Source organism: Gilbertella persicaria, assembly GCF_025201335.1.
Source record: "Gilbertella persicaria strain CBS 190.32 chromosome Unknown B0P05scaffold_21, whole genome shotgun sequence".
Taxonomy (NCBI): Eukaryota; Fungi; Mucoromycota; class Mucoromycetes; order Mucorales; family Choanephoraceae; genus Gilbertella; species Gilbertella persicaria.
Window position 1 is genome coordinate 379,123 of NW_026251982.1, and position 13,661 is coordinate 392,783.

Sequence of the window (13,661 nt, forward strand, 5' to 3'; positions counted from 1 at the left end):
AAAAAAAGATAGGTTTTTGATCATATAGAACAATCTAAACCATTAAGCAATGTTTATGCCTTTCTCTTTTATTTATATTTAAGCCACGACATCCCAGCGGGGATATGACATACATTCTGTACGAATAACGTGGCTCAGATATATGCTCCAATGATAATTTACACACTTTTATGTAAGCCTCTAGAGGCTTTTTTTTTTTACAAAATTTATATATATATTATTTAAGATAAAAGAAATATATTCTATACACACATATAATCATAAAGTTTGAGAGAAGGGAAGTGAATAGGATGAACAAATGAAAAAGGAAAAGAGTAAGAGAGAGAAGAAAAGGGAAAAGGGGGGGGATATTATAACAGTTTTTTGTTACTTCTAAATATACAATCTATATAATATTATTGAATGGTGCATTGACAGTACACAGGCCCTGAACTTTCACGATGTTCCCATTCACTAACATGATCAAAGTCAGGACTTTCTTTTGTAGGATACACATTGTTGGGATGAGATAGACTTGTCATGGCTACAGCAGGCATCTTTGGTAAATTATAATCAGGTTTGCTTCCAATAGCATCCACAGCCTGTGTATGATAGTCACTGTTATCTTCTGATGCTGAAGTTGCTGTACTATCACTATGAGAATCTGTGTCTTCTTTTTGATAGCTACTGCCGACAACTGTGGTGGTGGTTGACTGTGTATTTTCATTATGTCGTCGATCATGAACAAGTGTATGATGATTGGATTCAATGTGTTCTTGTTTTCTATCTTGCCATATGGACAAGTTTTGTTCAATATATTTTACTGGAAATGAGAGTTCTAAAAGAGAGAGAGAGAGATGAACAACAAAAGCAACCACTCTTATTCATACCTTGCATGTAATCACTGACACTCTCAAATAAGCCTAAAGCTACAAATCGAATAAAACCAATCTGTGAATCTTCCAAGACGATTTGAGAGCGATCGTTCATGGGCAAGACATCCATACCAAGCTCGCGTTCAAGATCACCTTGAGAAGCAAATTCTTCTACCAAGATTTGTGCCCATTCATATGTCCTTGGAAATGGACGAGCCTTTAGCATAGTGAGTGCATCATCCTTACATGTACAATAAACATACCACATTACTGATATCAGCACATTTAATCAGACCACTGCAGAACAACAATCTTTCTTCAAGACACCGAGCTGCGTCCCAATCACTTGGATCACTATCTACCAATCGTTCTTTTTGTTCCTTGATTCTCGTTACATAATCGCTGTGTAACGCCATATCTGTTGCTAAAATAGTGGTGATCACTAATTTTCGAAATTCTAATTTGGGTTGTCAATACAGCTCGGTGGTTGGTTCAGATTACCTGTATATTCAACAGAATCTTGTCCCCCTAGCACTTGGTCAAACTTGTGTTTCTTTAGTAATTGAAACAAAGTCATGGCATGAAAACTCTCAAGCACTGAGTTGTCATTGTATAACAAAGCAAGAGGAGCACTGGTATTGATCTACAGAAGAATGAACAATGAATACATGTACTATGTTACTTACAAGAAATGCGTTATTCACACCAGGATGAGCTGTATCATGACCAATAGCAGCAATAAAAAGAGCAAAAATGTCTCTTGGTCTTAGGATATGGAATGATTTTGTACGAGATAGATTAGGTGTGCCATCAGCAAGTGGGACCAAGCCCATTTGACACAGAAAGTAATATATACATTGCAGAACATCGACTGCATGAGCAAAATTATGATACGGGTTTTCATTATGATAAATGCTTGATAGATCAGTAATAAAGTCATATAATTGATCTAGGTTTCTGTCAGTCTATAATGTTAACATCATATGTCACTTTACCTGTTGTAAACAGCGTCACTTCAGACAATGAAAAGACTTGGGAAATAATAATAACAGAACAATGAATAAGATCTTCGTGTGACACATTCAATGGAGAAAAGTCCCAAACAGACACTTTCTTTTCTAGTCTTTGTTTATGCTCACTATATATATATCATAAGTATATAAAAAGGCAATATCTAGATTTACCTTGATAATTCTTTACGAGTACGAATAGGATTGTTAAAGGGAAGATAGGTATCTATCACGGCTTTGGTAAAACTAGTTGAATAAGTGTAAGTATTTTTGCTAGAAGTATTTGCTTTTACTTTTGATCTTTTGTATAAAGTGCCTTTATTCGATCTTGAACTCTATCCGGTAAATAAGCCGATGTATCTTTTGTAGAAGAGGGTGGAATAGATGTAATAGGCGTCATGATAGAAGTTACTGTACTGCTAATGGTAGTTGACGATAAGAGATGATCTTGATATAGTGGAGATAATCGACGATGTAATGTCTAATTAATGTTTAGAAAAGTATATATATATATGTGTGTGTATGTGTGTGTCTATTACCAAAAATAGTGTTTTAATCACATCAGGTCTAAGTGGTCGTAGTAAATAATCGGCTGCTCCTGCTTGTATACAGTCTAGCATAAACTGTGTGTCTTGGTTTGTTGAACATACTATAAAAAACGTATGAATACAATAAAAAAAAAGAGGGACAGTATTTACCAATCACAGGTACTGTCTCTGGCATCATATCGACTGTTTGACTAATCATCTCGATCTGATTATGTGGCATCAGTGCTTCATCTAATTCGATGAGTAGAATAGTTGAAGAAGAAGGTAGTAATTTGACATAGTTGAGACAAGCATCTATATTTGATTCTTTATGAACTATAAAAAGAAAGAAAGAGAGAGAGAAACATAGGTCAACATACTGTATTGTTTCCCTCTTTTTGTTTATTACCGTGTCCAAAAGTTGACTCTAATAATTGTAATGTAGAGTCATTTTCGTTATCTTGTAATAAAAAGGGATTCGTTTGGTTGAACAGAATAATAGTACATGTTTGTGGGTCCATTTGATAAAGTATATATATATGTGTGTGTGTGTGTATGTGTATGTGTGCAAAGTCGGATTTTTTTTTTTTCAGAAAACGAAAAAAAAAAGAGGTGAGCTTTCTTTTTTTTTTTAGTATGCTGTAACTATGGAGTCGACAGTAGTTGCTATAGTAAAAAAATATATAAAAAAAAAGGGGGGGAGAACGAAGAAGGGGAAAAGGTGTTACTGAGAAAATTAAAAAAAAAAAGAGAGAAAGAGAGAAAAAGAAAAAATATAAGATATAAACGCAGTAATAATGACAGTAAAAGGGGGTTTCAATTTTTTTTTATTGTTTCACATAACATCTAGACCCCTTATGATTTTTTTACAAACTCCTTTATTATAATAATGGGCGTCTCAATTTGCCTTGTTTATTATTCTGATTTGACCAAGAATCATGATGGATTTGATTTTTATCAATTTTTACTTGCTGCAATGCATGTAAAACACTCTTGAGGTTATCTTCATTGGCTACGACTTGTTGTTGCCAACTTATCTTTTTGTTAGGCAAAAGACCAAATGCTTCGGGTGAAGATTCAAGCACAGTTTCTGTTTGAGTTCCTATCGATACGACAGTAGGTGGATCATTGAGATTTATTTTCTCAAGGAGTGTCTGTAGTTCTTGCTCTAGTTCATCAATGCGTTTATTCTTGTGTTCTAAATTTGCCCGTATTTTATGATTCTGTTGATTAATCAGTTTTATTAATTTTGTGTTGTTACATATACTCCTTGCCTGATGCTTGAGTTCATAAATATCGGTATTTTGTGCTATTAAATTCTCCAAGTGATAAAGCCTAAGCTTAAGATCAAAATTTTCCTTTTTTAAGTCTGCTATCATCTAAAGACGATGAATACCCTGTATTTGATTTTATGGATTACTTTTTCTACTTCTTTCATAGGTGCTATTTTGGTAGGCGGTGGTTGAACAGGTTTTTGTACATGTGTTGATTTGGGTGTAGGAAGACCTGGTGGCTTTCCTAAATGCGCTGTATGAAATCTCTTTTTATGCTGGTGTAATGAAGTTGTCGAGACTGAGGAAGGTATTGAATGCGCTTGTTTTTCGGAAATAAGACATGAATAACTCTTTGACAGATTATGTTTCGTCATGAAGATAAGAAAGAAAAAGAAAGAAAGAAAAACGAAAGGAATTTACTGTTGGATTAAGCTTTTTTTTTTTTTGTCAACAACAAACAGCATTGTAATAATGTCCGATATATATATATATATATTTAACAAAAAGACAGAGAAATATCCGTTGTACATTTATTAAATTATATTTAGTGTGTATCACCCCCTATTACAATTTAGAAGGATTCTTCCATTGTGCTTTTCTCTTTTGAGCAAATGCCTTTAAACCTTCAGAGAGATTATCACCTTCTCTCCATGCCTTAGCTTCAGGGGAAGCCATCCATTCATCAGTAGCATCTGTCATAGAAGGACGCTCAAGAGCCAATAAAAGACCTTGTTTGGTCAAAAGAACAGCATCAGGCGAATTAGCAGTCATGAGTTTAGCCCAGACAAGAGCGGCTTCAACCACGTCTGTGTCATTTGGTACGATTTGATTCACAAGGCCGTGTTGTTTAGCTTCATTGGCATTAATAAATCGACCTGTCAAGACAAGTTCTGAAGCCACTTGGTAAGAAACAGATCGAGCAAGACGAGCAAGACCACCTGCAGCAATGACGACACCTTGCTTGACTTCAGGCAAGCCAAATTGAGATTTTTCAGTGGCAATCACCATATTACAGGCACATACCATTTCCATACCACCACCCAGGGCAAAGCCATTGACAGCAGCAATCACAGGCTTACGGCTCATACGACGATTACTGAGACCACCAAAGCCAGTCGGGGGCATGGCTGAACCACCGACGCTAGACTTGTCATTCTCGCGTGCTTCATGAGCACTGACAAGATCCATGCCTGTACAAAATGCTTTGTTACCTGCACCTGTGATCTGTTTCTTTCAGTCACTAGTTTATTTGATATATAGACACTTACAATAATACACCAAATAGAGTCTTCTTGTTCAGCCCAGTTGAATACATGATGCAATTCCCAATTAGCAGCTGCATTCAGTGCATTGTATTGTTTTTGTCGATTGATAGTAATCAACAACACATGAGGTTCAGGAAAAGAAAGCAAAGTATATTCTGTTTTAGGAAGTTGAATAGACATAGAAAGAAGTAAAGAAAAAGAAACACACACATACACACACGTACGTAGAAGATAGTTTTAATATACTCTTAGTCATGACATTTTCTCATACACATTTAGTAGAATTTTTTTTAATGTTCCGCTTCATTTTATGCAATCAATTAGCCATCACTATTTTCTCGTCTTTTTTAGCATTGACTGCAAGTGGTGATGGCTGATGAAGATGAGGTTTGCTAGTCATTTTTTTGTTTTCAGGACTATTGGGTGGTGAAATACGTACAGGTATGGACTGAGGTTGTAAATATTGAAGACGAGGGGATGCATCCACCTTCATCGACACTCTACCACGCGAACGATCTTCATATAATGTCATGATATTTCCATGATCACCTACTCTATAAGATACACTAAATGGATCAATCCATAATACAAAGTCACGGGGAAGATTTGAATGAATTAAACTAGTAGCACATTGTGCTTTATTACAAGCTATATGAACATAAGTATTTTATGCAATCGACTGTATATACCTTTGACGATAATAGGATCCAATTCGCCGTTGAAATTCGAAATGGCTCTGTAGCCGTTACCACGATAAGGTTGCTGTGAATCCCAATGGTCTGTAAATCTCTGTTTCAAGAGTTCCACTAATTTCTCTTTAAAGACTTGAATCGTATCTTCATCTACTTTTGACTGTAATAGTCTGCCTAGGAATTCAACTGCTTGTGCTATTTCGATATGCATAGTTGATGATGATTTAAGGAGAAAAATAAAAGAGAGAGAGAGAGAAAAAGAAAAAATAAAGAGTCATTTTACTTGGTTTTCGGACTTTTCAAAAAAAAATTCAGACGCTCTCAAACAGAGTCATTTTAAATTCAGACAAATGGAATATAACCATAATTGAACTTATAGTCCATTGAAGCATACACTAGTGTATTAAAGAGTTATATCGATGACATATAGTGATTATGATTATTCTGATGAAGTGTATTGGAAAGAGTACAGATGAGCGTCGTTGTTTCTTGCGGCCATCACATCGCGATTCTAAACAATATTACAAGTGCTTTCCTTGCACTGCAATACTAAAGGTACTCTTCGTTTCTGATCCCTTGCAATTACATTCTCAACACTTCACACCTTACAAGAATTGCAGACTTGGCTAATAAGGAACTTGTCCACCATACAAACTAAGATGCCATTATCTGCGAAACAATTCAGTAAAACCTTCAAGATGGATTTGATTGGTTCAAATTTTTTAGTTTGTTTATAGATTTAACAAGCCTTGAATCTCTGCATGTTTTTTTTCCAAGAGCTCTTCTTTTTCATCTTTTTTCTGGACATGACTTGCTTGTTGATCTTAAATGAGTATTTTGTTTATAAGATGGGCATGACTTTGGTTTGTTGGGTATTGTTTGCAGTCTGAGCTTTTTTAAGGCACGCTGTTTATCTATCTGTCTTTGTACTTTCTTAGATGTAACAGAAGGGGTGCTGGAGTATGTGATTATAGACTACAAGAAGCTGCAATATGAAGATTTTTAAAACATTAGTTAAATACATACTGTACATATTGCAATGGTCTCGATAATTTCAACCCCCGTTAATATCTAAATATTGCAATCCATTTCTTCTGCTTTTGGCTCATCATAACGCTCTATATCTAAAGCAAGACTGTAGTTACTAAAACCCATATCAAATTCCAAATTTAAGCTAAAAACAATGAGTGCACAGTAAAATGAAAAATAAAAGCGTCTCAAAAAGAGCTTCAAAAATGACTTCGTCTGAATTTAACTCTACCTTTGATTCATTTAACTGATATTTTAAATCAAAATCCTATAGTGACTGTCCAAAGATTGTATTCTATTTTTTTTTCTTTTCTTTTTTTTTTTTTAGATCTGATCTTTCTTTGGGTTTACGATCATGAAGTTCACCCCTATTATAGACAGGCACGCAGCATTGCACGACGCTTCGAAGAAAGTCCATGTTACTTTTGACGATGAACCTACCGAGACAACAGTACCATTAAAGAAAAGATCGCATCCTGCTCACGATAATGATCGAGAAAAGAAAAAGAGCAAGTCTTCCGAGAAGACGAAAAAAAATAAAAAAGAAAAAGCGATTCAGGACAAGGAAGTAAAGACAACCGAGAAAGCACCCGAAAAGATAGAACCAACAAAGCCTCTCTCTGCTGTACCTATCAATACACCTACCTCAAATGAACCACCTAAAGTACGTGGTCCCAAATTCACACCTAAAAAAGTCAAAGGAAAAAAGCAACCTCCTAAGAAACTTACGGAAGAAGAAATTCTGGCCAAAGTAGCAGCCAAACGTAAGAAGAATGCATTGAAAAGACAAGCCAAAGTCAAAGTCAACGGTGAACTGGTCTCTCGACCCGCTTTTCATATCATTCCTACTTCACTCACACAAGTGATACCTACCAAACAACTAGGCGAATTTGTGTTGTATGCCTTGTCTGAAACAACCAATTTAGCATGGTGTAGTATTATTCATAAGGCAAAAGTAGAACGACTTGTGATGGTATTTGCTCAGGGCTTAAATTGCACTGATTTTGGTATCTCTAATCCTTCTTCTCCTGCTCCTTTTGTGGACCTTGATCAGTTGGATAGTACACAATGGGTTGGTAAAGCATCTATGCCTTTCTTAACCAAACAAAGCAAATACATGATTGTCAATCAAATTTCTGGACATAATGGTCGATTCAATTCACCTGTTGCTGATATTCTCCAATGCAACATGTCCAACACTAAAAAAGAGAAACTTGCGAACGAACAGTCTGTGAAGGGCAACAAGTTTAAAGACAATATGCGTGAATACTATGTCTTGTCGCTTGAAGAAATGAAAAAGGCAGATTATCCTATACCTCCCTTTTTAGACTCAAGTGTTTGTTTGCCTGAAGGATGGAAAGAAACACACGCCTCTACAGAACCATTGGCTCCTGGTCAACCTAAACGCATTATTGCTGTTGATTGTGAAATGGTCTTGACTGTCAGAGGCTCTGCTTTAGCTCGTATTACACTTATTGATGAAGGTAACAGCCTTTTTAATTGATCTTGATACTTATATAGTTTAGACGGTAGTGTCTTGTTGGATGACATGGTCAAGCCTGATCAACCTATTATTGATTACTTGACTAAATACTCTGGTATTACACCTGCTGCCATGAGCACAGCGACATGTTCTCTTCGCCGTGCACAAAAGCATGTTCGTAAATTTGTGAATCACAATGTCATTCTTGTAGGTCACGGTTTAGAAAACGATTTAAAGGCACTACAACTCGCCCATCCTTACTGTGTTGATACCTCTCTTATCTATGATCACCATAAGGGTCCTCCTTACAAACCCTCACTTCGATTCTTGGCCCGCAACTATCTTAAGCGCCGTATTCAGGACCGTAATGAAACGCGTGTGGGTCACGATTCTGCTGAAGATGCCCGTGCCACATTGGATTTATTCAAGCTCAAGTTGGCGAATAAGATCAGTTTTGGTAAATACAAAAAGACAGAATTGATTATGGATCGGTTATTGGCCAATCGACCTAGTAGAACAAGTGCTATTCTCGAAGCAAGTCAAAGTGAACAGCGTTCTTTTGGTGCTACTCATGGTGGTGACTATTATCGTGTGGACACAAATGAAGCACTGGTTGAATTGACCTTGGAAAAGATCAAGGAAAAGAACTTTTTGTTTACGCGTTATCAATCTATGCATCAAAAGGATCAAGATGCTGTGCCTGGTATTGTTCCCAGTGCAGCTGCTAGCACTCAATCCAAGCGTGCTCTTCAACTTCAACAGATGGATGATTACATCCGTCGTATCTATCATGGACTGGAACAGAACTCATTTTTGGTTGTTTCTGGTGGTGTTTGTGATGTACCTGAATACAAAACGTAAGTAAACCATACCCTAACTTTCCTAACCGTCTTTAGTTTGTATGGCAAATACCAAAAGCATTTAGAAAGTCAAAATGACAAGATACCAAAAAGCAAAGATTGGACAGAACAAGATCAAAAGCTATTATGTAAATATGCTTCTGAAGCTAGAATGAGTTCTTCTTTCTTTATGTTTAAATAATAGTTCAAAAGCCAATCCCTTTGGTTCCATTGTTGATGCCGATAGTTTATAAACACTCTTTTTTATCATTATTTTTGTTTCTTTTTTTTTTTTTTCTTTATGATTCGGTTTTGGTCTCGAATTACACATAACTTTAAACATGAAAACAAAGAGTTTTCGTCCAGTCTTTTTGATGAATACAGTACATTGCCAGTGTTCTTTAGAGGCACTTGTTCTGCTTATACAGTTAATACAGAAAGACTCCAGAGAGCCTCTAGACGGTCTATGGATCTCTTTATTCAAACATGGTATTCAGAAATGGAAAAAGTTTATCTTCAGAGTCAAAAAGCAGTGGTTGCCTTGGAACTTCAATTACAAGCATTGTCACACGGTTTATGCATGATTGTAACTTACAAAAAAGAAAAGAGAGACCTTTTATTAATATTCTTTTCTAGTCTTCTCCAGTCAAGAACCCTGATAAAAATCAAATGGCTCAAGCCCATCAGTTCATTACAGCTTGTTTAAAAGAATGGGATAACCACTTTACTCGCTCAGTTAACATTATTACACAAATCAATGATGTACATCATTTACAGTTTTCAAAAGCATCTATACAACACAAGGTCAATCTAAAAGAACGAAATAAAGCATTATATTCATGTCAGCAGAGCCATCAATACCGAATTAAACAAGCCATCCCTATAGGCTACCTTAAACTGGATGAATGCATGCATCAGTTCTTTTGCCTGGAACAAGATTTACTTCTCTACCATCATTATGTATCAAGTCAATTCAGTTTGTTATGGGATCTGGGAGGTTACATGAATTCAGCCATGGAATCAAGATGGAACCATATGCAATCCTTGTCCTTGATGCATTATCAGCGACTTCAACATCAACTCAAGAAGACTTTGGAAACCAACGCCCCAGTAGCTCATGATTATACGTGCGCTGTTTGTCTTGATCTTTTTCAAGAACCTACTGTCTTGAGTCCTTGTAGACATACCTTTTGTCGGTCATGCATTCAGCGCTGCTTTTGTGCTCCATGTCATCAACACACGCAACGGAAACGAACTCGGTTAGCTGATAAACTAGGCATCCGTGTACGGCCTGCTATTTATTGTGAATGTTATAGCGTGAATGAGGCTACACGTCCATTCTGTCGCCGAGGTACATGTCCTCTATGTCGACAGCTGTTTACAGCAGATCAATGTAGTCTGGATATCAAACTTGAAAGGTTTATGGGACTCTATTTTCCAGAGCGAGAGGAAAAAGAACATGATATGCAAGACAATAGAGGACGAGTTTATGACAAGATCCAGAGATGGTCTTGTCGACTTGCACAAGCTCATGAAACATGTACAGAAGATGTACTACAGAATGGGATGCTGTTACTTGCAAGGCGTTCATGGATTTTTTAATGTTACATCAGCGTTTTTTTTTCTATTGTTTTTATATTAAAGAAGAAGAAAAAAAGAAACATAAAATAGAGATAAAGGAAAGTGAGTGGTATAGGGAAAGTATGGATGAAAGTGGGGGTTATAATATAAGATAGTGTATATGTATATATATATATATAAGAACTACAATAAAGATAAAAGATTGGAGAAGGGAGAGTATACTATATGAAATAAATAAGGATAGATGAGGGACATGAGAAAGAAAAAGAGAAAGGTTTCTGTACACAATTACTCTTCTTCTTCCTCTTCTTCTTCTATGATGGCTTTTGTGCCAAAGGAAGCACCTCTTTGTTCTTGCATGCCATAAGCACTTAGACGGGATCTGGGCGTAAATTCAAATCGAGACGATCGAAGTCTACTCCCATTCATTTGTTGAGGAGGATGAGGAGAGGTCTATTGAATGCTATTTTAATCGATGTGTGTTACATGAATACTAACTTACCAAAGGCTTATTGTCTATGATTATATTCGATTCTTCCTCTTCACTGCTACTGTCTGAAGAGAAATCAGATAATGGCTCACTTTTTTCTTTTGTGAATTTTTCTGGAGAAGGAGAAAGAGGAGGAGCATTGGATTGAACAGGTGGTTTTTGTTGTCTATGACTATTGTACAGCAGGGAATATCGTTTTTGGCACATATCAACTTCTTGAGGTTCCGAAGATTCTGTTGTTAATATAGAGAATGTATCTGTCGCAAGGCGAGTTGCTGATGTTAATGCTGTAGGAGGGACATGAACACCTAATGAAGAAGGTGCCTTCATACGATAACTGCATGTAGTACCTGTATTTTGGTTTGTGTGTTGAGGAACAGTAGAAGTGGTTCCATTGTATGTCAGTTGGTCTAATTCACATACAGGAGGATCAGATAATTGTAACACACGTCGGCGGTATTTTTGTGATCCTGTTCTGTAAATGGGTGGTGACATTACATTTGTCTCTAATGAGTCAGTTGTAGTATGATCAACCATGGGCGTATCAAAGTTACGATAGCTAGAAGGTGAAGCAATAGGTGATGATATGGTTGAGCAATTTGATAGAGAACGACCTCTTTGTTGTTGTTGTTGTTGTTGTTGTTGTTGTTGTTGCTTAGATCCAAACCATGATTTTACAGAGGTGAACCAACCTGATTGCTTTTCAGGCTGATGAGAACCAAATCCTATGGTTTGGATTTTATGTTGAACATTGACAGCTGGTTTAGGGTAAGGCTGAATGTACTCCGGTAATTGGATCGGTTCATTCTCATCCAAAGTCTGTGTACCTTGGTCTACTGCCTTTTTTGCATCTAAATCCAGTGATGAAGTCGATTCCATCAAAGGCTGACGAGCCTGAACAGCAAAAGCAAAAGCATCTGATACATTCGATATAGGCTTCTGGTGTTGTTGAGACATGTTTTCCAACAATAAATGCCAGAGCGTACTTGACGTGTCACATTCACCTGTCTGCATCTTGATCAAAGCGTCTCGGTCAAATCCAGCTGCAGTTAAGGCGGCAAAGAGACGCTGTTCAATGGGCGTCATATTGAGTGTTTCATGATGAAGTGATTGTTGATAAAATGACGAAGGCAATGAAGATCGAAACGATGATTGCAACAAAGGAGAGGCAGGTTGATTCGTGGCGTTATTCGATCGACGGTTTAAAGTGGGTGCTGAGAAACGTGGTGATTTGTGTTGTTGCTTTGAGATGCCTAAACTAGATCGTACTTGAGGTGAAAACTTGAGGTCGGGTGACAATTGGAAATCAGTGGATGTCATGCCGTCGTCGAATGCAATTGTGTTTTCATGCTGAGAAAAAATAGAGTCAGCATCGGATGCAGATTGGTGAGTGGTGGTTGAAGAAGAGGGTGTCAGACATGCTTCCTCTTCATCGTCTTCATCATCGCTTGCGTTATCTAACCGAACTACCCAAGGATGTGTTTCAATAGCATCAAAAGTAATACGGTCGCAAGGATTGAATTGAAGCATGTTGGTCACTAAACTGCTCAGATCTGAAGAGAAGTAAAAAGGCATTTCATAATCGACTTGAACAATCTTTCTTTGTGTCATTACTTCAGAATCATCATCAAAAGGATATTCACCAGCAATCAAAGTGTACAGAATAACACCAAGAGACCAAATGTCGGTTTCTATTTAGAGTGAGTATAGTCTACACATAAGCTTTTTTTTTTACCTGGCCCTGTGTATTTCTTTCTTAAAATAACCTCTTTAAAAAAAAAGACGAGTTAGAGAAATTAGAAAGGAAGCCAATCAACTTTACCTGGAGCAGAGTAACTAAGACTACCACAAAATGTTTCAAGATATTGATTCTTTTGAGTAAACCGAGCAAAACCAAAATCACAGATTTTGACATTATCTTCAGCATCTAACAAAATGTTTTCCAACTTTAAATCTCTGTTAAAGTAAAAAAAAAAAGAGGGAGTCAATGACCCTATTTTCAAGGAGAAAGCTATTTACCTATGAACAATGCCACGCGTATGACAATAACTGAGCGCATCTGTCAGCTGACGAAACCATTTGTGAACTCGTATTTCCATACATCGTCCAGATTCAGTCAATGCATCTAAAAGGTCACCATTAGGACAGTACTCAGAAATAATATGAATAGCAGATTCAGTGGTGATCATTTCATAAAGCATGATAATGTTGGGATGCTTAAGCTGGCGATGATGGTGTATTTCTCGGGCCATTAAAGGTGCATGTTGTTTGTTGATTTTTTTGATGGCAACTACTTTGCCTGTGAGTTTATGAGTTCCTTTTTTGACTTTGCCAAAGCTGCCCTAGTATAGGTTTAGTTACAAACCAATTTCTTATTTGTTCTTTACCTCGCCAATAGTTTCCCCTATTGTATAACATCCAACCGACGTCATTTCATGGGAGGACAACTCCTTGAGTAATTCATTATAATCTACTGCAAGCTATTTCAAAATAAGAAATTAGTTTTGCACATAAAAAATTATTCATTTACTTTAGCTTGTTGGTTGTGTGCTACCGAATTTCTTGGTGAGCTGATCATTTATAATTTGTGAAAAGGAAAGTGTCTGTGAAGGAGGGT

General features: G+C 36.7%; 8 protein-coding genes across 8 annotated transcripts; 3 read left to right on the plus strand and 5 right to left on the minus strand.

Moving 5' to 3' along the window:
• Nucleotides 1-195: 195 nt before the first annotated feature.
• On the minus strand, nucleotides 196-3,140 carry B0P05DRAFT_543148 (uncharacterized protein). Its single transcript, XM_051578398.1, has 11 exons — nucleotides 2,801-3,140; nucleotides 2,563-2,727; nucleotides 2,404-2,513; nucleotides 2,158-2,345; nucleotides 2,039-2,110; nucleotides 1,850-1,992; nucleotides 1,541-1,803; nucleotides 1,356-1,497; nucleotides 1,118-1,311; nucleotides 870-1,071; nucleotides 196-817 (listed from the first exon to the last, which is right to left on the minus strand). The coding sequence occupies exons 1-11, from the start codon at nucleotides 2,910-2,912 to the stop codon at nucleotides 396-398; spliced, it is 2,013 nt and encodes a 670-aa protein (XP_051434693.1). The 5' UTR covers nucleotides 2,913-3,140; the 3' UTR covers nucleotides 196-395.
• Nucleotides 3,141-3,200: 60 nt separating this feature from the next.
• Nucleotides 3,201-4,104, minus strand: B0P05DRAFT_543153 (uncharacterized protein). Its single transcript, XM_051578399.1, has 3 exons — nucleotides 3,812-4,104; nucleotides 3,666-3,770; nucleotides 3,201-3,614 (listed from the first exon to the last, which is right to left on the minus strand). Exons 1-3 carry the CDS (start codon nucleotides 4,037-4,039, stop codon nucleotides 3,273-3,275), a joined length of 675 nt encoding a protein of 224 aa, XP_051434694.1. The 5' UTR covers nucleotides 4,040-4,104; the 3' UTR covers nucleotides 3,201-3,272.
• Nucleotides 4,105-4,229: 125 nt separating this feature from the next.
• On the minus strand, nucleotides 4,230-5,110 carry B0P05DRAFT_470509 (ClpP/crotonase-like domain-containing protein; the record flags this gene model as incomplete). Its single annotated transcript, XM_051574561.1, has 2 exons — nucleotides 4,230-4,889; nucleotides 4,934-5,110. The coding sequence occupies 2 exons, from the start codon at nucleotides 5,108-5,110 to the stop codon at nucleotides 4,230-4,232; spliced, it is 837 nt and encodes a 278-aa protein (XP_051434695.1).
• Nucleotides 5,111-5,246: 136 nt separating this feature from the next.
• On the minus strand, nucleotides 5,247-5,833 carry B0P05DRAFT_579513 (uncharacterized protein; the record flags this gene model as incomplete). The annotated part of the gene is made up of 2 exons (XM_051581935.1): nucleotides 5,247-5,578; nucleotides 5,620-5,833. The coding sequence occupies 2 exons, from the start codon at nucleotides 5,831-5,833 to the stop codon at nucleotides 5,247-5,249; spliced, it is 546 nt and encodes a 181-aa protein (XP_051434696.1).
• Nucleotides 5,834-5,914: 81 nt separating this feature from the next.
• B0P05DRAFT_543159 (uncharacterized protein) lies at nucleotides 5,915-6,596 on the plus strand. The gene has a single exon (XM_051578400.1). It carries the CDS (start codon nucleotides 6,058-6,060, stop codon nucleotides 6,250-6,252), a length of 195 nt encoding a protein of 64 aa, XP_051434697.1. The 5' UTR covers nucleotides 5,915-6,057; the 3' UTR covers nucleotides 6,253-6,596.
• Nucleotides 6,597-7,006: 410 nt separating this feature from the next.
• B0P05DRAFT_579514 (uncharacterized protein) lies at nucleotides 7,007-8,995 on the plus strand (the record flags this gene model as incomplete). The annotated part of the gene is made up of 2 exons (XM_051581936.1): nucleotides 7,007-8,135; nucleotides 8,178-8,995. The coding sequence occupies 2 exons, from the start codon at nucleotides 7,007-7,009 to the stop codon at nucleotides 8,993-8,995; spliced, it is 1,947 nt and encodes a 648-aa protein (XP_051434698.1).
• A 285-nt stretch (nucleotides 8,996-9,280) lies between these two features.
• Nucleotides 9,281-10,772, plus strand: B0P05DRAFT_115616 (uncharacterized protein). The gene has a single exon (XM_051572973.1). It carries the CDS (start codon nucleotides 9,643-9,645, stop codon nucleotides 10,573-10,575), a length of 933 nt encoding a protein of 310 aa, XP_051434699.1. The 5' UTR covers nucleotides 9,281-9,642; the 3' UTR covers nucleotides 10,576-10,772.
• A 70-nt stretch (nucleotides 10,773-10,842) lies between these two features.
• B0P05DRAFT_587499 (kinase-like domain-containing protein) lies at nucleotides 10,843-13,622 on the minus strand (the record flags this gene model as incomplete). Its single annotated transcript, XM_051582597.1, has 7 exons — nucleotides 10,843-11,007; nucleotides 11,057-12,735; nucleotides 12,780-12,812; nucleotides 12,867-13,000; nucleotides 13,064-13,386; nucleotides 13,432-13,524; nucleotides 13,575-13,622. 7 exons carry the CDS (start codon nucleotides 13,620-13,622, stop codon nucleotides 10,843-10,845), a joined length of 2,475 nt encoding a protein of 824 aa, XP_051434700.1.
• Nucleotides 13,623-13,661: the final 39 nt, after the last annotated feature.

Coding starts and splice junctions, on each gene's coding strand:
- B0P05DRAFT_543153 (XM_051578399.1), bottom strand. CDS start 4,039: ATGACGAAACATAATCTGTCAAAGAGTTATTCATGTCTTATTTCCGAA. Junction 3,771..3,811: donor CTATGAAAGAAGTAGAAAAA/GTAATCCATAAA, acceptor CATCGTCTTTAG/ATGATAGCAGACTTAAAAAA. Junction 3,615..3,665: donor TTTATGAACTCAAGCATCAG/GCAAGGAGTATA, acceptor ATTAATCAACAG/AATCATAAAATACGGGCAAA.
- B0P05DRAFT_543148 (XM_051578398.1), bottom strand. CDS start 2,912: ATGGACCCACAAACATGTACTATTATTCTGTTCAACCAAACGAATCCC. Junction 2,514..2,562: donor AGAGACAGTACCTGTGATTG/GTAAATACTGTC, acceptor CGTTTTTTATAG/TATGTTCAACAAACCAAGAC. Junction 1,804..1,849: donor AGTGACGCTGTTTACAACAG/GTAAAGTGACAT, acceptor ACAGAAACCTAG/ATCAATTATATGACTTTATT.
- B0P05DRAFT_543159 (XM_051578400.1), top strand. CDS start 6,058: ATGATTATTCTGATGAAGTGTATTGGAAAGAGTACAGATGAGCGTCGT.
- B0P05DRAFT_115616 (XM_051572973.1), top strand. CDS start 9,643: ATGGCTCAAGCCCATCAGTTCATTACAGCTTGTTTAAAAGAATGGGAT.